At 48.1% G+C, this 21,047-nt stretch overlaps 2 protein-coding genes and 1 non-coding gene across 3 annotated transcripts in view; all 3 read right to left on the bottom strand.

The window, feature by feature from the left end:
* The window catches only part of LOC145337933 (uncharacterized), a 222,541-nt gene that overhangs the window by 127,571 nt on the left and 73,923 nt on the right, over positions 1-21,047 (bottom strand). The window lies entirely within an intron of this gene.
* Positions 2,618-2,689, bottom strand: trnae-cuc (transfer RNA glutamic acid (anticodon CUC)). Its single transcript has one exon. It is a non-coding gene; the product is annotated as a tRNA-Glu (tRNA).
* Positions 9,440-21,047, bottom strand: part of LOC145337929 (NACHT, LRR and PYD domains-containing protein 3-like) — a 48,026-nt gene continuing 36,418 nt past the window's right edge. Inside the window, exons 8-9 of the mRNA XM_080182712.1 lie at positions 18,971-19,138; positions 9,440-9,527 (exon numbers count right to left, since the gene is read on the bottom strand). Of these exons, the coding sequence (XP_080038838.1) occupies positions 9,440-9,527; positions 18,971-19,138 (256 nt within the window). The remainder of the gene's footprint in view (positions 9,528-18,970; positions 19,139-21,047) is intronic.

Genomic DNA, 21,047 nt, shown 5'->3' with positions numbered 1-21,047 from the left:
AGTTGAATGTGCTCATGGACGTTCGCTTCATCCCAAATCAACGATTCCAGAGGACATGGTGCTTGTGGATTCCGGTCCCTTGTTGCATGTATATTATTATTCATTCATGTGATATGGATTGCTACTCCATTTTCTGTCTATATCTGTCTGTCCTTGCTTCTCTTTGTCGACCTCGGTCTTTTTCACTCAGTCTCTCTGTGCCTATATCTCATTTCCCTGGTTTGCTCTTATTTCCCTCTAAGCTCTCGCTGTCTGTGTGACCAAGTTTCATTGGCACAGTTGTCCTTGAAGAGGGGATTTATTGCGATGATGCTGTTCTCTCTGAGGTTTGGAATAATGAGAAGTGAACTCATTGAAAAGTCTGGAACTACGAGAGAGAGTTTGGCAGTGCACAAGCTGAGAGATTGTATATGCCTCTGATTCTGTATGTGCCCTTGTATCTACGTATGCCCCAGTTTCACTGTTCGTATGCCCCTGATTCTGTGTTCACCCTTGTATCTTTGGAGTTACCAGTATCTCTATATGTCTGCGCCTGAATCTTGATGTATCTGCATCCATATGTGCCCCTGCACCTATATATGTCCCTGAATCTGTGTATGCCCCCCCCCGTATCTCTGTAGGGCCCAATACCTGTATGTGTGTGTGTGTACTCCTGTATCTGTGTGTGCCCCTCTATCTTTGAGTGCTTCAGAACCTGTGTGTGACTGTATATGCATGACCCCCAAGATCTGCGTGTGTGATTGTGTGTGTGTCCATCCCTGTAAATGTCTGATTCGTTGTGCCTTTTTTAAGACTAAACCGTGAAAATGTCCGAGAGACGAATTGCAGAGGGCAGCAATGTTTACCCACTAAGATTCTGAATGTGATTACCGTCTGATAACTGTATCGAATGTGCAATTTGAAGTTTCAAATAATCCCAACTTCAATCTCCAGACATTATCTCCCAATGGGAAATGAAGAACACGGTTTATCTGCGGTGCCTGGTTATAAAAAGGGCGAATACGCCAGCCGAGATCCTTCTACAAACTCCAATCTCGGACAATATCGTTCAATATTCATATTTCAGTAACCGGTTCGCAGACTCACAAGCAGCAGCGCCCGCTGTCTCTGTGCTCCGCCAGCAGATGGTGGTGTTGTATCACTTTAATCACAAGGTTAGTGCAGCAGGTTTGAGGAGATATTTGAGGAAAAATTATGTCCCTGTTTCCATGGAAAGGGGACAATTAGTAAAGCAATGACATTAATATCCCTATCAGTAACATTCACAGGGAAATCTGGCCAAGGATAGCGAGTTTAATATGTGCATTCATATTTACCTTCCGGCTAGTGAACATGTCGATTACCAGCTAATTATTGTATAACCTTACCTTTTAGTGATTTAAAGATGTGTCTATTTTCTCATCCAGACATTATCAAATAATATTTCATTATAATTGGACACATATCTCTTTTTCGCTGGATTTTCCATTCCTTGGCGCTCCGTTTAGAAATCCAGCCGAACCCTGCCTCTATGTTATGTTCTGTGTATATTTAAAATGTAGTTGCTTGTTATAATTTTTGACTTCAGCACAATTCGAGCCCGAACTCACTCTGATCTATAACACACACTGCAAATTGCGTGAGCGCCTCAAAATGACTAACTGTGCACTGATTTGAGTTATTAGCTCATTACACCAATCTCACTGTCGAATGCTGACACGGGATTTTATTAAATGTCATCGCAGACAATCCAATTTTCTGTTCCGAGCTGCAATCTGACTCTGAATGTTACTCAATGGGAGTTTGGGGCTGGTATTTCATGGACATTATCATCTCAGCACCCATCACAATTTCCCATGCCCTCCGCACCCCCCTCACTCCACACCCCCAACCCCCCACCTCCATCCCCTCCCCCACAAACCACAACCCCCCCCGCCCCGGCCGCAAACCAACACCATTTATTAATCTCGATTCGCCATCGTTAGTTTGAATATTTATCAATGAGTTGGAGCGATGGAGGGTGAGGGGCCGGGGCTAAATAGGCGGGGGTTCAGTGAGGTTTCAGAACTGGTGGAGTCACCAACTCCCACCCACTTTGACACGGTGCTACTCCATTCTGGAAACGGGATTGATGATAAACTGTCAGCTAAACAGAACATTATACTCACCATGTAATCAGTTTCTGGAGGTGAATGTATTTGAAAGCAAAGGAAGGGAATATCATTTACTGCAGATGATAGAATGACTGTGTGACTATATCTGTAGTGACAGTGACCTGGGATGATGCAATGGAGACCGTAATGATGATCAATGAGATACAAATTTCAGATATCACAGCAGAACTGTGAAAAGATCATGTTATTCAGCAGATTTCCCACAAGAAGCTATAGAAGAGGCAGAGGCTGCGAATGATCTTTGAGTGTGGTGAGCTGTAGTGAAACAGAATCTATTATTATTCATTTTGACAGGAGGAAGCAGCAAGGGGAATGGAAACATAAATTGCCGGGATTGGGCCAATGGCTTTATTTCGTTTCTCCAGGTAGTTCGAACTGACACAATGATCGCTCCTGTTTTCCATCAGAAAGGAATTTCAGACCCTGCTAAATCTTGTGCTGATCGGCAGCGATAAAATCTACAATTCCCTGACCGGGAATCGAACCCGGGCCGGGGCGGTGAGAGCACCGAATCCTAACCATTAGACCACCAGGGAAGACGTGAGCGGGAGCCTTAATCTGATCGATACATTGCAACGTTTTTCCAATTCCTTCAGAAACGTTTGTCGAGGAATAAGAAACTCATGTTTAGATAGAACAGGAATGATTCCTTCAGCCAAGAGAAAATTACAGCAGATGCTGAAACTTAAAAGAACATCTTAAAATGCTGGAAAATCTCACCAGGCATGACGGCATCTCTGGAGAGAGAATGTAAGACAGTGTCATTCAGTCTAAACTGCCCTCTGAAATGGCCCAACAACATAGTTCAGTGGGAAATAGCGATAGACAACAAATACTGACAGTGAAATCTATATTGTGTTAGCAGCATTTTATGAAATAATTAATAATGTTCATTTTGTTTCATTTCATGTCAGACAGGGTGACATATTCAGGGCTCTTATTATTTAAAACCTCAGCCCTTTAACTATTGAGACAGTTATGGTTCAGTCAGAGAAAAGTGATCCACTGTGATCCAAAAGAAGGAATTTTAGTTGCTGCAAATCCCACCTCAAAACGGAAAATGTTGGAAGATTCATCAGTTTCAACAGCTTCTGTGGAGGGAAAAAGAGGGAATGATACAGGTTGCTGACCTTTGACCCTAACTGGAAGGAATTGATGATTTAATGGTTTACAAACAAGTACAGAGTCAAGGAAAATAGTGAGAGAGAGGAGGGAAGTACTAATAATCTTTTTATAAGATGGAAGGCAGGAGTGATTGAATTACAATGGAGATGATTGTTGTTTCCACTGACACAATCCCACAGAGATGTAGAAAGGAGAGAGGGACTCAGTTGGAGCCGTGGCACTTCTGGAGGAACAGAGATCTGGAATTCACCTCAGAATGAGTCAAAATCCAATGTGGGGCTCGAACCCACGACTAAGAGTCTCACGCTCTACCGACTGAGCTAACCAGGCACACGTATGACAGTGATTTCCTTAACCTAAAATGCATGGAGAAAATATGGCTTTTCCATCTGGTGTTTCAGTTTACTCAGATTTCAACATTTATAATGAACCCACCGACAGAATCCCCAAAGTTTCTATCCATCCCCCCTCAGTCATCAGTCACATCATTCACATCTTTCAATTCTTAGCTTCACCTCTCCCAAACAGAGTGTGAGAGGGGGACACTGGGACAGACAGACAGCACCTTGTGGAGAGTGTGAGAGGGGACACTGGGACAGACAGACAGCACCTTGAGGAGAGTGTGAGAGGGGAACACTGGGACAGACAGACAGACAGCACCTTGAGGAGAGTGTGAGAGGGGAACACTGGGACAGACAGACAGCACCTTGAGGAGAGTGTGAGAGGAAGACACTGGGACAGACAGACAGCACCTTGAGGAGAGTGTGAGGGGGTCACTGGGACAGAGAGTCAGCACCTTGAAGGCAGTAATAGACAGCGGGCAGCGTCAGGAGCAGGCAGCAGAGTGAGTGGGAACAGGGTGAGAGCTATAAGGGCTTCGGCTCGCTGGACTTAGGCGAGAGCAGGCTTAGGCAAGGTGAGTTACTGTGTTCCATTTCAGTGTTTATAATTCCAAGGGAGGTCAGGACGTGGCAGGGGCTATGGGGAGGAGCATAAGCTGTGTTAGGTGCCACATGTGGGAGTTCCTGGAGGCATCACATCTCCCGAAGGCCCACATCTGTGTCAAGTGTTTAGAGCTGCAGCGTTTGAGGGCCCGGGTCAGGCAACTAGAGCTGCGTTTAGAGGATGCGTTTCTGGTCAGGGAGAACGAGGCAATAATGGCTGTGAACCATGGACAAGTGGAGATCCCAGGGCCTGGGGGACAGGACGGGTGGGTAACTGTTAGGAAGGGGAAGAAGAAGAAGAATAGTCCTGGTCCAAAGACCACCCCAGTGGCCCCTGAAAAGGCATCGACGGGAGTACAAAAGGTAAGACAGGAGGGCCAGAATGCCTCAGAGGGAAGGAAGGGGGCTGGCAATGAGATAGTGCTGGGGGATGGGAGGGTTAAAGGAATTGATAGGAGGTTCTGTGGGCAACAGCGTGACTCCAGGATGGTAGTCTGCCTCCATGGAGCAGGGGTACAGGACGTATCAGAGAGGATAGAGGAAATTTTGAAGGGTGAAGGAACCCAGGCTGAAGTAATTATACACATCGGAGAAAAGGACGTAGGAAGGCAGAGCAGGGGGAATGTACGTAGGCAATTCAGGGAGTTGGGGGCCAAGCTGAAGAGCAGGACCTCCAGGGTGGCATTCTCTGGGCTGCTGCCTAGTACAAGCAGGGCTAGGAATAACGGGATCGTACAGCTGAATGCATGGTTGAGGGATTGGTGCAAGGTAGAGGGCTTCACTTTTGTAGATCACTGGGAGGTATTTGTGAGAGAGGGGCAACTGTACAGGAGGGATGGGGAAAATTTGAATGGGAGAGGGACAAATGTCTTAGCAGGGAGATTAGCTGGAGTGTTTAGTCAGGGTTTAAACTAATAGGGAGGGGGGTGGGGACGGGGATGAGACTGATAGCTCATTAGACACTGATAGCTCATTAGACACTGGGATCGGGAGCAAGTTGGGTGACAAGGTGGGTTTGGTTGAAAGAAAAAGTATCGGGGGAGCGAGGATCCGAGTGGGTCTGGAGGTTTGGATTGCATCTGTTTCAATGCGAGGAGTGTGACAGGTAAAATGGATGAGCTTAGGGCCTTGATGTTCGTGAGGAATTTAGATGTGGTGGCAGTGACGGAGATGTGGTTAAAGGAAGGGCAGGACTGGCAGCTGAATATTCCTGGGTGGAAGTGACCTATTAAGAGTATAGAAATGCAGAGGGACCTGGGAGTGCAAGTGCACAAGTCTCTGAAGGTGGCAACACAGGGGAGAAGGTTGCGAAGAAAGCTTATGGAATGCTAGCCTTTATAGGAAGGGGTATAGAGTATAAGAGCTGGCGTCTAATGCTTCAATTGTACAGAACGTTGGTTCGACCACATTTGGAGTAGTGTGTCCAGTTCTGGTCACCTTACTACCGGAAGGACATGGAGACCTTGGAGAGAGTGCAGAGGAGGTTTACCAGGATGCTGCTTGGTATGGAAGGACTGGGTTATGAGGAAAGATTGGGTAAATTGGGGCTCTTTTCCTTAGAGAGACGGAGATTAAGGGGGGATCTGCTGGAGGTGTATAAAATAATGAAGGGTATCGATAGAGTAAACAGTGGCAGACTTTTTCCTAGATTGGAGACAAATATCACAAGGGGCCACGGGCTTAAGGTGAGGGGGAGAAGTATAATTTGGATGCTAGAGGGAGGTTTTTCACACAGAGGGTCGTGGGGGTATGGAATGCACTACGAAGTAAGGTGGTGGAGGCAGGCACGCTGGACTTGTTTAAGGTTTACTTAGATAGGCACATGAGCGAAACAGGGATGGAGGGTTATAGGAAATGGTTTTAAATAAGGGTCAGAGCCTTGGGACGTTCCTGGAAATCTAATGCTACACGTGTTGATGTTTTGTCTCTTTTACTCCGCAGGTGTGTCGGTCCACCTTGTTGTCTACCAAGGGGCATGCACACGGTGGGTCGTGTGTGGGCTGCTCTTGGATGTTTCGAGAGTGGCCAAGTACTCCGCGTTGTTTGTGTATGCTTAAAACTGGACCAGCAGATGGGCACCACGACAGCTCAGTGACTATCACTGCTAGCTGTGCAGATACATGGATTTGGGCCACTGTCTGTGGGAGTTTGCGCATTCTCCCTGTGGTTGCTTGGGTTTCCTCCCACACCCCAAAGATGTGCTCTTAGGCTGATTGGTGTAACAAATTGTCCCTAAATTATTCTCCCCTTAATCTGGTTTCCAATGGGGGTGCCATAAGCATAGACACGGGTCAAGGGTGGAGGAGGGAAAGCACATTGTTAAGATGGCGGCGCGGGCTCGTTGGGCCGAAGGGCCTGTTTCCCGTTCTGTGTTGTTCTTTGCTCTTTGAGGAGGACTTTCTTCAGCCAGAGGGTGGTGAATCTGTGGAATTCATTGCCATAGAAGGCTGTGCGTGGCCAGTTCATTGAGTGTATTTAAGACAGAGATAGATAGGTTCCTGATTGGTAAGGGGATCAAATGTTATGGGGAAAAGATGGGAGAATGGGATTGAGAAACTTATCAGCCATGATTAAATGGCGGAATGGACTCGATGAGCAGAATAGCTTAAATTCTGCTCCTGTATCATATGACTTTTTAGTTTCACGCTCACTGTTAGTTACAGTATTTATACTAGTCCCCCACTCTTTATTAGCTTGTGGACGTATTAGTTTCAGCATTCCAATGGTTCCCAATTAGAATTTAACGAATTAACCGCCTAGCATTTGATTTCAAATACCTACAGTGATACAGATGATAAAATTAGGAATATCCATTACAATTATAGAGCAGCAACATTAACCCTTTCTCTTTCAAAACTCAATAACATAGATCATGTCACATACTGAGCAGTGTTCAGTTAAAACTAGCACAGACCAGACAACACAATAAAGTTAGTTTAAATTGAAATAATAGATGATATGAATAGTTTGTTCCGAAGAAATGATACTAATTTGAAAGTGATTAATTCATAGCCTTTGAAGAATTTCCCTGAATTAGTGATGTTTTTAATGGTATAGAATATCTCTCCACTTTTCAACGCTGACATCTGCAACTGCAGATGGATGAAAAACAACAATCTGACAAACCCCAGGTAATATCTGTCATGGTAAAATAAACAGTTTGATAAATAATGGTCATATCTGACATCATGCATCTGTCCTGAGATCTTTGGGACAATCCAAAATAAATCATACATTCAGAAATTAAATAAAGCTGAGGTGAGTGTGCAGGGACAGAGTTAAATTGTGAATTCTAGCTTTCTGTGCTATAGCTCTGCATCTGCTCAGTGAGATATAAGGAACAAGGAAAGAGGAAACTGCATTTCCGAGGCTCTGATCCTGTCCAGTGCTGCCCCAGTGTTCATTTGTTGCTTTCGTTCTAGGGATGTCTGTTTCAGAGGAAATGTTATCACTGTTGTCCATATTTAATTAATTTGGTTATGGGCTGCTGAGAAATCATTAACCGCTGTAATGCATGGGTTTGAAATGTGTGTTTCTGTGGGAGTATGGTTTCATGTTGTGTGTCGTTAAGAGAGATTCTGTTTTTCTCTCTGGAAGTCTCTCTGGGTGCCAGTACATGGGTAAGAGTGTGGAAGTGTCTGGGTTTAAATGTGTGTGTTTGAGAGAGTGTGATTCCCTGTGCCCGTGAGAATGTTTGAGAGTTTGACAGTATGTGAATGAGTGTGCGGGTGTCAGTTTGTGTGTGTGTGTGTGTGTTGTGCCTGGAGTGATGTGTATAGGATGTGAAGATGTATATATGTGTATGATCATGTGTGTCTGTGTGAGACAGTTTCCATGACTGTGTCTGTGTGAGATTATGTGTTTTTACGTGGGGATGTCAGTGCCTGTGTGAGATTGAGATTATAAAACAGAAACACAATCCATCTTTGGAATGGAATCACTTTAACCCACCTGTGCATCTGAGATGTTAACAGTTCCAGAAATAATTGAAGTGACATTTCCCGTGTGAATGTGTGTTATGAGTTAAGGAATGGTCACCCTGCTTCAACACAAACTTTCCCTAATAAATATGTGGGAACTTTTGTTGTGGTTGATAATTGGCAGGGTAAACAGGAGCGGGCGAGAGTGGAAAGAGAACATTTGGATTCCAGCTGAGCTGCTCTCTATCACCGAAACCTGTGCAATTGTAAAAGCAAGAACTGCAAAAGGGGAAGAGTTTGTTTAGAAATTATTTTCTGTTCAAACACGGACAAAATGTGATTAAAGGTTGTAATTGTGTCTCAAAATTGTATATTTCCAACTTTCAAAGAATCAGTCTGAGATTGAGACAATTATCTTGGAAACATTCAAAGAACCGTTAGCAAGATCCACTGTGGAAGATTAAACACTGAATGTCTGACACAGGAATTACAGGGTGCAGCACAGTTTACCCACTCCCATTCTGAATGGGATTAGTGTCTAATAACTGCACCAAATGTACACATTACAGTCTGAGATCATCCCTAACTACAATCTCCAGACAATATCTCCCATAGGGAATGAGGGAACAGAGTTCATGTACACTGTCTGGTGATAAAAGGGTTAATTCACCAGCCGAGGTTCCTGCTGTAAACTCCAATCCCTGTCAATATTGTTCAATATTCACACTGCAGTAACCGGTTCCCAGATGCAGACATGGGACTGACTGAACTTGTCTGAGGCTCACACGGAGCAGCGCCTGCAGTAGGTGTGAGCCGCCAGCAGATGGTGGCATTGTGTCACTTTAATCCCCAGATAGTGAAAGAGGTTTTGAGGAGAGACTGGTGGAGCCTTTAATTCATTCACAGAGACAGAGAGGAAACTCTGACAAGATTGACCAATCTGTCCTCTGCTGGGTACTGTCAGAATCATACGCACTGTTCCCTCTCTCTGGAGAATGATCTCTGCTGCTCCATTTTGAAAGGAGGGTGAAGACTCTGTTGCTGAGAACACTGACAACACATTGCTGCTTAAACAATGGTTTGCAGCAATCTTTCCTTCAATGTGGAGACTAAAACTACAACAGTTTTCCAGCTGGGAAACCAGGTAAGCAGGGAAATCACTGCCAGGCTGGAGGGGCTGATGGAATAGGGAGGGAGAGGGGCAGGAATGAAGGGTTTGGAAGGAGCTGTCGAAGATCTTCACAATTCAGGATTTCACTGTAACCGGTGGAGCAGCAATGTTCACAGATTGAAATGATCACACTAACACTCTCAGTCCCGATCTGGATCCCTGCAGCAACTCCAGCTGTTTCTTTCCATTTGAACTGAACAGATTGCTCCTCAGCCTGAAGCAGATTAAAGATGAAACAGGAAATAAACAGATTGAACAACAGGGTAAATAACAGGAGACTGGAGTTAATGGATCACCAGAGACCAGACACACATCTGAAGATGAGCATAATCATACACATTCACACATCTGTGTATCCTACGTACATCCCTCCAGACACACACACACACATACACAGACACAAGCTGTCACCCACACTCATCCATGCACTGACAAACACACACATGCTCACAGGTACAGAGAAACACACTCTTACAAACACACACATACAAACCCAGACACTTGCACACTTTTACCCAGGTACTGACACACAGAGGGACCAGAGCTAGAGTGAGAGGGAGAGAGTCGTGCTGACGGTAAGGCAGCTAGTGTTTGCTCATTTATTTATTTATCTATCCGTTAAGTTTAAGTTTCTTCATGGGCTTTTTTCTTTTCAAAAATCTTTTATTTTACTGAGGAAAACTGCTAGGCGCCTGACGCCAGCTAGTGGTCAACGAGAACTATAAGGAGCAGGCCACTCTATACAGCGGGCAGCATTGAGAGTGGGCAGTGGAGTGAGAGGGAGCAGAGTAAAGGCTGAAGGGCTTTGGCTCAATGGGCTTTGGCGTGAACAGGTAGAGGCAGGGTAGGTTCTGTTCTTCCAGTAATTTAAAGGAAGGGGTAATTATGAGTGAGAGGCCAGTTTGTTGCTTTCGGTGTCGGATGTGGGAGTTCATGGAGTCGCCTCGCCTCCCGGAAGTCCATATCTGCCCCAGGTACGTCGAAATGCAGCTCCTGAGGGACCGCATTAGGGAACTGGAGCTGTGGCTCGATGACCTTAGTCTAGTCAGGGAGAATGAGGAATTAATAGAAGTTACAGACGAGTAGTCACACCGGGGCCATGAGACGAAGACACGTGGGTCACGGTTAGGAAGGATAAAGATCATGTTCCAGAGAGAACCCCGTTGGCTGTCCCCCTTACCCGTATGGGCTGGGCGACAGACAGGAGAGGGGAGGGGAGTGAGCAGTCAGTGAAGGGATCCCCTGTGGTTGTCACCCTCCAAAATAAGTACACTGTTTTGAATACTGTGGGGGGACGGGGGTGACCCTCCAGGGGTAAGCCACAGTGACCAGGTCACTGACACCGAGTTGGGCTCTGTGGCTCTAAAGGGAAAGACGGGGGCTAGGAGAACAATAGTAGTGGGGGACACAATAGTTAGAGACACAGACAGGCGGTTCTGTGGGCATGAACGAGACTCCAGGATGGTAGTCTGCCTCCCTGGTGCCGGGGTCCTGGATGTCTCTGAGCGGGTAGGAAGCATCCTAAAAGGGGCGGGTAATCAGGCAGACGTCATTGTCCACATTGGTGCAAATGACGTAGGCAGAGAGGGAGGTCCTGCGAGAGCAATTCAGGGATTTGGGTAGTAGGTTAAAAAGCAGGGCCTCTGGTCTAGCAATCTCTGGACTACTCCCAGTGCCAGGTACCAGTGAGGTTAGGAACAGGGGGATTGTACAATTGAACGCGTGGTTAAAGGACTGGTGCAGGAGGGAGGGTTTCAATTCCGTTGATCACTGGGAAGTCTTCAAGAGAGGATGGCACCTATACAAGAAGGATGGGTTACACCTAAACTGGAGGGGCATTAATATCCTGGCTGGGAGTTTTGCTAGTGTGGTTCGGGTGGGTTTAAACTAATGTGGCAGTGGGGTGTGGGGATCAAAACAATAGGTCAATAAGCATAGAGGCTGGGGACGAGCTTGGGATCAGGACAAGGCTATTTAAGAGGAAGAACATTCTGGGAGAGGATGACCTCAGTGCGCCTGGAGGTCTGGAGTGAATCTGCTTCAATGCGAGGAGCGTAACGGGCAAGACAGACGAACTTAGAGCCTTAATGATTGTGTGGAATTTGGATATGGTTGCAGTGGCGGAGACTTGGTTAAAAGAAGGACAGGACTGGCAGCTGAATATTTCGGGGTATAGGTGTTTTAGGTGAGACAGAGAAGGGGCTCGAAGAGGTGGTGAAGTAGCTGTACTGGTTAGGGAGCATATTACAGCAGTACAGAGGGTGGACAATTTAGAAAGGTCATGTAACGAGTCACTGTGGGTGGAGCTCAGAAACAGGAAGGGCACAGTTACTATGCTGGGGGTATACTACAGATCTCCCAACAGCCAACGGGAAGTGGAGGAACAGATATGTAAGGAGATTCTGGACAGTTCCAGAAAAAATAGGGTTGTTGTAGTGGCAGACTTTAATTTCCCTGGTATACAAAGAACAAAGAATAAAGAACAAAGAACAACACGGCCCGGGAAACAGGCCCTTCGGCCCAACGAGCCCACGCTGCCATTTTAACATTGTGCTTTCCCTCTTCCACCCTTGACCCTTGTCCACGCTTATGACACCCACATTGGAAACCAGATTGAGGGGAGAATAATAAGAATAGACTGGAAATCACTTAGGGCGGGGGGTCCGGACGGGGAGGAATTTATAAAATGCCTACAGGAACGTTCTTTGGAACAATATGTAGATAGTCCAACTAGAGAAGGGGCTATACTGGACCTAGTTCTGGGGAATGAGCCAGGTCAGGTCATCAAAGTTTCAATAGGGGAACATGTGGCAAATAGTGACCACAATTCTGTTAACTTTAGGATAGTAATGGAAAACGATGAGTGTTGTCCTATGGGTAAGGTGCTGAATTAGGGAAAGGCTAACTACAGCCGGATTGGGCAGGAATTGGGTGAGGCTGTTTGAGGGTAAATCCACACCTGACATGTGGATGTTGATGGGGCTGCAGGACAGAGATGTGCCTATAAAAAGGAAGGATAGGAAAGGTAGGATTTGACAGCCGTGGATAACTAGTGAAATTGTGGGTCTAATCAAAAAGAAAAAAACATACTTAATGTCCAGGCAGCTAAAAAACAGGTGGAGCACTGGAAGAATACAGAGAAAGTAGAAAAGCACTCAAACACAGAGTTAGAAGGGCAAAAAGGGGACACGAAATGTCCTTGGCAGACAGGATTAAGGAACATCCTAAGGCATTTTATTCATACATTAGGAAGAAGAGGGTTATCAGGGGGAAAAAAATCGGATCTCTCAGGGACAAAGGAGGGGAATTATGCTCAGAACCCAAGGAAGTAGCTGAGATCCTAAACGCATCCTATGCATCAGTATTCACAAAGGAGAGGGACATGTTGACTGGGAGTGTCTCAGAGGGATGTGTTGATCCGTTAGAAAAAAAATCTCAATTACAAGGGAGGAAGTGTTAGTTTTTTTGAGGAAATATTAAGACAGACAAATCCCCAGGGCCTGATGGCATCTGTCCTAGACTGCTCAGGGAGACAAGAGATGAAATTGCTGGGCCTCTAACAGAAATCTTTGTCTCTTCACTGGACACAGGTGAGATCCCAGAGGATTGGAGGATAGCAAATGTGGTCCCGTTATTTAAGAAGGGTAGCAAGGATAACCCGGGTAATTATAGGCCGGTGAGCTTGACATCCATGGTAGGGAAATTATTGAAGAAGATTATTAGAGATAGGATATATGCAAATTTAGAATGGAATAATCTCATTCATGGTAGACAGCGTGGTTTTGTACGAGGGAGGTCATGCCTCACAGATTTGGTTGTGTTTTTTAAGGAGGTGACAAAAACGATTGATGAGGGAAGGGCCGTGGATGTCGTCTATATGGATTTTAGTAAAGCGTTTGACAAGGTCCCTCATGGCAGGCTGGTGCAAAAGGTTAAATTTCACGAGACAAAAGGTGAACTAGCCAGATGGGTGGAGAACTGGCTTGGCCATAGAAGACAGAGGGTTGCAGTGGAGGGTTTTTTTTTTCCAGTGAAAAGTCTGTGACTAGCTGTGTTCACAGTAAAAACTCTGACAACACCACGTTTCAGTCCAACCGATTTATTTGATAGTAAACTCACAAGCTTTCAGGGGGTTTCCCTCTTCTTCAGGTGAATGGAGAGTTCTGGCCTCAGACAGAGCATATAAAGCACAGACAGTTTACAGATTACTGATTAGAATGCGAATCCTTACACCTAACCTGCTGTTCAAGTCCTAAAGTGGCTGTCAATGTGTGTGGAAGGAGCACTGATCACAGGTTAAAGAGATGTGTATTGTCTCCAGACAGTACAGTAAGTGAGGTTTTGCAAACCCCGGCAAGTCACGGGGGTTACAGATAGTGCGACATGAACCCAAGGTCCCTGTTGAGACCGTCCTCATGTGTGCAGAACTTGGCTATCAGTCTCTGTTCAGCAACAGTGTGCAGCATCGGTTGAAGATTCTGTGCGGTGAAGAAGCTTGGAACAGCCATGCTCCTTCCACTCACGTTGTCGGCCACTTTAGGACTTGAACAGCAGGTTAGGTGTAAAGATTCGCATTCTAATCAGTAATCTCTAAACTGTCTGTGCTTTATATGCTCTGTCTGAGGCAGAACTCTCCATTCACCTGAAGAAGAGGGAAACCCCTCAAAAGCTTGTGAGTTTACTATCAAATAAATCAGTTGGACTAAAACCTGGTGTTGTCAGACTTTTACTGTGTTTACCCCAGTCCAACGCCGGCATACCCACATCATGACTACTAGCTGTGTTCTGCAGAGCTCTGTACTGGGACCTCTGCTGTTTGTGATATATATATAAATGATTTGGAAGAAGATAAAGGTTTGATCAGTAAGTTTGTGGATGACACAATGATTGCTGGAGTTGCGGATAGTGATGAATATTGTCAGAGAACACAGCAGGATATAGATAGGCTGGAAAATTGGGCGCAGAAATGGCAGATGGAATTTAATCAGATAAATGTGAAGTGATGCATTTTGGTAGATGTAACGTAGGGGGGAGTTATACAATAAATGGCAGAATCATCAGGAGTATAGACACAGAGCGGGACCTGGGTGTGCAAGTCCACAGATCCTTAAAAGTGGCAGCACAGGTGGAGAGGGTGGTAAAGAAGGCTTATGACATGCTTACCTTTATTGGACACGGCATAGAGTATAAAAGTTAGCACATTATGTTGCAGCTGTATAGAACGTTGGTTAGGCCACTTTTCGAATACTGTGTCCAGTTCTGGTCACTGCGCTACCAGAAGGACGTGGAGGCTTTGGAGAGAGTGCAGAGAAGGTTTACCAGGATGTTGTCTGGTATGGAGGGTCTGAGCTATGAGGAGAGATTGGGAAAACTGGGGTTGTTCTCCCTGGAAGGATGAGGGGTGACCTCATCTTTCCAGGGAGATTACGAAGGGTATAGATAGGGTGAACAGTGGGAAGCTTTTTCCCAGGTCGGAGGTGACGATCACAAGTGGTCACAAGTTCAAGGTGAAGGGGGCAAGTTTCAACACAGCTGTCGGGGTGCGTATTTTACACAGAGGGTGGTGGGGGCCTGGACTGCACTGTCAAGCAAAGTGGTTGAAGCAGACACGCTGGGATCATTTAAGACTTACCGAGATAGCCACATGAACAGACTGGGAATAGATCTCCCTGCGTCACAGTGCTGTAAATAGGGTGTGTGCTCTCTCTTCCCCGACTCTGCTCTGACGGAGCTCCCCGGGGTCACTGTGCTGTAAATAGGGTGTGTGCTCTCTCTTCCCCGACTCTGCTCTGACGGAGCTCCCCAGGGTCACTGTGCTGTAAATAGGGTGTGTGCTCTCTCTTCCCCGACTCTGCTCTGACGGAGCTCCCCGGGGTCACTGTGCTGTAAATAGGGTGTGTGCTCTCTCTTCCCCGACTCTGCTCTGACGGAGCTCCCCGGGGTCACTGTGCTGTAAATAGGGTGTGTGCTCTCTCTTCCCCGACTCTGCTCTGATGGATCTCCCCGGGGTCACTGTGCTGTAAATAGGGTGTGTGCTCTCTCTTCCCCGACTCTGCTCTGATGGAGCTCCCCGGGGTCACTGTGCTGTAAATAGGGTGTGTGCTCTCTCTTCCCCGACTCTGCTCTGATGGAGCTCCCCGGGGTCACTGTGCTGTAAATAGGGTGTGTGCTCTCTCTTCCCCGACTCTGCTCTGATGGAGCTCCCCGGGGTCACTGTGCTGTAAATAGGGTGTGTGCTCTCTCTTCCCCGACTCTGCTCTGACGGAGCTCCCCGGGGTCACTGTGCTGTAAATAGGGTGTGTGCTCTCTCTTCCCCGACTCTGCTCTGATGGAGCTCCCCAGGGTCACTGTGCTGTAAATAGGGTGTGTGCTCTCTCTTCCCCGACTCTGCTCTGACGGAGCTCCCCGGGGTCACTGTGCTGTAAATAGGGTGTGTGCTCTCTCTTCCCCGACTCTGCTCTGATGGAGCTCCCCGGGGTCACTGTGCTGTAAATAGGGTGTGTGCTCTCTCTTCCCCGACTCTGCTCTGATGGATCTCCCCGGGGTCACTGTGCTGTAAATAGGGTGTGTGCTCTCTCTTCCCCGACTCTGCTCTGATGGATCTCCCCGGGGTCACTGTGCTGTAAATAGGGTGTGTGCTCTCTCTTCCCCGACTCTGCTCTGATGGAGCTCCCCGGGGTCACTGTGCTGTAAATAGGGTGTGTGCTCTCTCTTCCCCGACTCTGCTCTGATGGAGCTCCCCGGGGTCACTGTGCTGTAAATAGGGTGTGTGCTCTCTCTTCCCCGACTCTGCTCTGATGGAGCTCCCCGGGGTCACTGTGCTGTAAATAGGGTGTGTGCTCTCTCTTCCCCGACTCTGCTCTGATGGAGCTCCCCGGGGTCACTGTGCTGTAAATAGGGTGTGTGCTCTCTCTTCCCCGACTCTGCTCTGACGGATCTCCCCGGGGTCACTGTGCTGTAAATAGGGTGTGTGCTCTCTCTTCCCCGACTCTGCTCTGACGGAGCTCCCCGGGGTCACTGTGCTGTAAATAGGGTGTGTGCTCTCTCTTCCCCGACTCTGCTCTGACGGAGCTCCCCGGGGTCACTGTGCTGTAAATAGGGTGTGTGCTCTCTCTTCCCCGACTCTGCTCTGATGGAGCTCTCCGGGGTCACTGTGCTGTAAATAGGGTGTGTGCTCTCTCTTCCCCGACTCTGCTCTGACGGAGCTCCCCAGGGTCACTGTGCTGTAAATAGGGTGTGTGCTCTCTCTTCCCCGACTCTGCTCTGATGGAGCTCCCCGGGGTCACTGTGCTGTAAATAGGGTGTGTGCTCTCTCTTCCCCGACTCTGCTCTGATGGAGCTCCCCGGGGTCACTGTGCTGTAAATAGGGTGTGTGCTCTCTCTTCCCCGACTCTGCTCTGACGGAGCTCCCCGGGGTCACTGTGCTGTAAATAGGGTGTGTGCTCTCTCTTCCCCGACTCTGCTCTGACGGAGCTCCCCGGGGTCACTGTGCTGTAAATAGGGTGTGTGCTCTCTCTTCCCCGACTCTGCTCTGATGGAGCTCTCCGGGGTCACTGTGCTGTAAATAGGGTGTGTGCTCTCTCTTCCCCGACTCTGCTCTGACGGAGCTCCCCAGGGTCACTGTGCTGTAAATAGGGTGTGTGCTCTCTCTTCCCCGACTCTGCTCTGATGGAGCTCCCCGGGGTCACTGTGCTGTAAATAGGGTGTGTGCTCTCTCTTCCCCGACTCTGCTCTGACGGAGCTCCCCGGGGTCACTGTGCTGTAAATAGGGTGTGTGCTCTCTCTTCCCCGACTCTGCTCTGATGGAGCTCCCCGGGGTCACTGTGCTGTAAATAGGGTGTGTGCTCTCTCTTCCCCGACTCTGCTCTGACGGAGCTCCCCGGGGTCACTGTGCTGTAAATAGGGTGTGTGCTCTCTCTTCCCCGACTCTGCTCTGACGGAGCTCCCCGGGGTCACTGTGCTGTAAATAGGGTGTGTGCTCTCTCTTCCCCGACTCTGCTCTGATGGAGCTCCCCGGGGTCACTGTGCTGTAAATAGGGTGTGTGCTCTCTCTTCCCCGACTCTGCTCTGACGGAGCTCCCCGGGGTCACTGTGCTGTAAATAGGGTGTGTGCTCTCTCTTCCCCGACTCTGCTCTGACGGAGCTCCCCGGGGTCACTGTGCTGTAAATAGGGTGTGTGCTCTCTCTTCCCCGACTCTGCTCTGACGGAGCTCCCCCGGGGTCACTGTGCTGTAAATAGGGTGTGTGCTCTCTCTTCCCCGACTCTGCTCTGACGGAGCTCCCCGGGGTCACTGTGCTGTAAATAGGGTGTGTGTTCTCTCTTCCCCGACTCTGCTCTGACGGAGCTCCCCGGGGTCACTGTGCTGTAAATAGGGTGTGTGCTCTCTCTTCCCCGACTCTGCTCTGACGGAGCTCCCCCGGGGTCACTGTGCTGTAAATAGGGTGTGTGCTCTCTCTTCCCCGACTCTGCTCTGACGGAGCTCCCCGGGGTCACTGTGCTGTAAATAGGGTGTGTGCTCTCTCTTCCCCGACTCTGCTCTGACGGAGCTCCCCCGGGGTCACTGTGCTGTAAATAGGGTGTGTGCTCTCTCTTCCCCGACTCTGCTCTGACGGAGCTCCCCGGGGTCACTGTGCTGTAAATAGGGTGTGTGCTCTCTCTTCCCCGACTCTGCTCTGATGGAGCTCCCCGGGGTCACTGTGCTGTAAATAGGGTGTGTTCTCTCTCTTCCCCGACTCTGCTCTGACGGAGCTCCCCGGGGTCACTGTGCTGTAAATAGGGTGTGTGCTCTCTCTTCCCCGACTCTGCTCTGACGGAGCTCCCCGGGGTCACTGTGCTGTAAATAGGGTGTGTGCTCTCTCTTCCCCGACTCTGCTCTGACGGAGCTCCCCGGGGTCACTGTGCTGTAAATAGGGTGTGTGCTCTCTCTTCCCCGACTCTGCTCTGACGGAGCTCCCCGGGGTCACTGTGCTGTAAATAGGGTGTGTGCTCTCTCTTCCCCGACTCTGCTCTGATGGAGCTCCCCGGGGTCACTGTGCTGTAAATAGGGTGTGTGCTCTCTCTTCCCCGACTCTGCTCTGATGGAGCTCCCGGTGTCACTGTGCTGTAAATAGGGTGTGTGCTCTCTCTTCCCCGACTCTGCTCTGACGGAGCTCCCCGGGGTCACTGTGCTGTAAATAGGGTGTGTGCTCTCTCTTCCCCGACTCTGCTCTGACGGAGCTCCCCGGGGTCACTGTGCTGTAAATAGGGTGTGTGCTCTCTCTTCCCCGACTCTGCTCTGATGGAGCTCCCCGGGGTCACTGTGCTGTAAATAGGGTGTGTGCTCTCTCTTCCCCGACTCTGCTCTGATGGAGCTCCCCGGGGTCACTGTGCTGTAAATAGGGTGTGTGCTCTCTCTTCCCCGACTCTGCTCTGACGGAGCTCCCCGGGGTCACTGTGCTGTAAATAGGGTGTGTGCTCTCTCTTCCCCGACTCTGCTCTGATGGAGCTCCCGGTGTCGCAGTACTGAAGATTCTGGGAGAAAGTTTCAGGTTGGGGGAATTTTCACACATTCTGGCAATCTGCTTACCATTGCTGCTGCTTGGAAGGTTCAGGCCCATTTATATTTTAAATTCATTTATATTTTAATTATTACACTAAAAATTAACACAAACACTCACTTTATCTCCTCCAGGCTCCTGCAGGTCAGTATGAGGTGGCAGAGAGCAGGGACAGATTGATCTGTGAAGGAGTTTAACCCCAGGTACAGAACCCTCAGTGACTGTTTTGTACAGAGAGCGGAGACGAGATCCTCAGCACAAGAATCTGTGAGAGCGTTATTATACAGACTGGAGACCAGAGAGAGAAATAACAGGAATCAGGCTCAATCCCCAGTGTTTTATATAATACTGTTAATAACAATAATAATGTATTGTAGGAGACATTCCAAAAACACAACTTGCATTTCTGTAGAATGAGGAAATACTCAATGCTGAAAATGAAATATAAATAAACTGGAAATGTTCAGCAGGTTAGGGAAATATTTGTGAAGAGAGAAACAGGGGTAAAGTTTGAGCTTCCATTGGAACTGGGAACTGGCAGTGAATTGACAGGTTTGAAGGGACAGCGGTGGGTGGCTGGGGATGAAACAAAGAAAGGACAAACTGGAATTACAGGAGTGATTAAATGGTAAAAGTGATGATGGGACAGGACCATAATCACAGGATCCCCATGTCCTTACTTGGAGTGGCTCGGGAGGGACATGGGATGGTCAGTGGTTTGGGAATGCAGTTTGTGGTGAGGGTGAAGATAATGGCTGTGATTTTCCCAGAAGCTGTGAATTCCCAACATGGGGATTGGAAATGGGTGGTGTGTCTGTGTGGGCAGGATAGGCAGAGTTATGAAGGTGATATTGTCAGAGGCGGACAATTAACGGCTGGCAGGCAGGGGGAGCTGCCCACTGAGGCAGCCTGGGCAGGGGACAGTCCCGGTTCAGGCAATGCTGGCACCATCTCCAAAGGCAGCCAGCAGGACTTTCAAACACAGCAGCTCTGGAGGGAGCAGCGAGGGAGCTCTGCTTACTGAATGAGGGGCTGAAATGTCAGAAAGCAGAGCAAGGGTTACCCCCCCAATCACTAATTCCTCCCTGGAGGGACTCCTCCCGGCTGCTCAGGCTCGGAGGGAGGTCCTGTTCCCTCAGGATGGGAGGAGGTTATCCCATCATTACAAGCCAGTCTGGATGGAGATTGCTGGGAGGTGAGCAGGTTTCAGACACGTGGTTACAGTGTGGAAAAGGATCAATGTCCTGATGTGTTCTGACACGGTGAGTGCAGCACAGCCTGATATGTGAATAAGGATGAGAGTGAAATTGTAGAAAGAACATCTCCACCCAGACACTGGCAATGCAAAGGCAGCAGCATTGACTGTCAGAGACATGTCCGTTAGGCTGGCACCAGCATAGGCTAGAGCAGGGTTCACCAACATATTCACTGGGCAAACACATGGCAATGTTTTTCTCACTCAAGGGGCCGATGAGTAAATTTCAGAATGATCAAGTTTGGCACAGCAGAAATTTCAATTAAAAACTAAACTGAGATATGAAAAGAAACAACTTGCTGAGCACAATAATGAGGAATAAATAAAGATGATGATTAGAGTTTAATCCTCATCAATCACAAATTGTTTCTCTCCCACATTTGCTGCAGATTTTCTTTAATAATCTCTTGTCAGTGAATCACCCAACTATAGAATCCCCAGTGTGGGAGGTTGTCATTCGGCCCATCGAGACAATCTGATGGAGAATCTTACAAAGGTCCGTTCCCCACGACATCACTAATTTACATCTGGGCATTTTTACATTAGCCAATCCAGCTATCCAGCGTACCTTTGGAGTGTGGGTGGGAACCATAGCACCCAGAGGAAATGCAGGCAGACGTGGGGAGAATGTACAAACTGCACACAGTCACCCAAGGCTGGAACTGAATCTGGGCCCCTGGCTGTGATACAGCTGTGCTAACCACTGTGTCACCCTGCCAGCCTTTCATCAATCCATATTGGCCCTGTCTAATCCTGCTATTAATTTCTCAGTCTTCTGTTATCATTTCCTTTACTCTGGATTGCTGGAGTATTAATGTCAGAGTAACAGATCTGCAGCTTCCCGTTTACCTGTAACCCCACATATTTACATTGTTAATCCCCTGAAGCTACACATCTTGGACACTAAGGGGTAATTTAGCATGGCCAAATCCACCTAACTTG

Source organism: Carcharhinus amblyrhynchos, unplaced genomic scaffold (genome assembly GCF_965287045.1).
Source record: "Carcharhinus amblyrhynchos unplaced genomic scaffold, sCarAmb.v2.hapA scaffold_82, whole genome shotgun sequence".
In the NCBI taxonomy this organism is placed as follows: Eukaryota; Metazoa; Chordata; class Chondrichthyes; order Carcharhiniformes; family Carcharhinidae; genus Carcharhinus; species Carcharhinus amblyrhynchos.
Note: the sequence above shows the minus strand (reverse complement) of the source record. Positions and strands in the feature narration are given on the sequence as shown.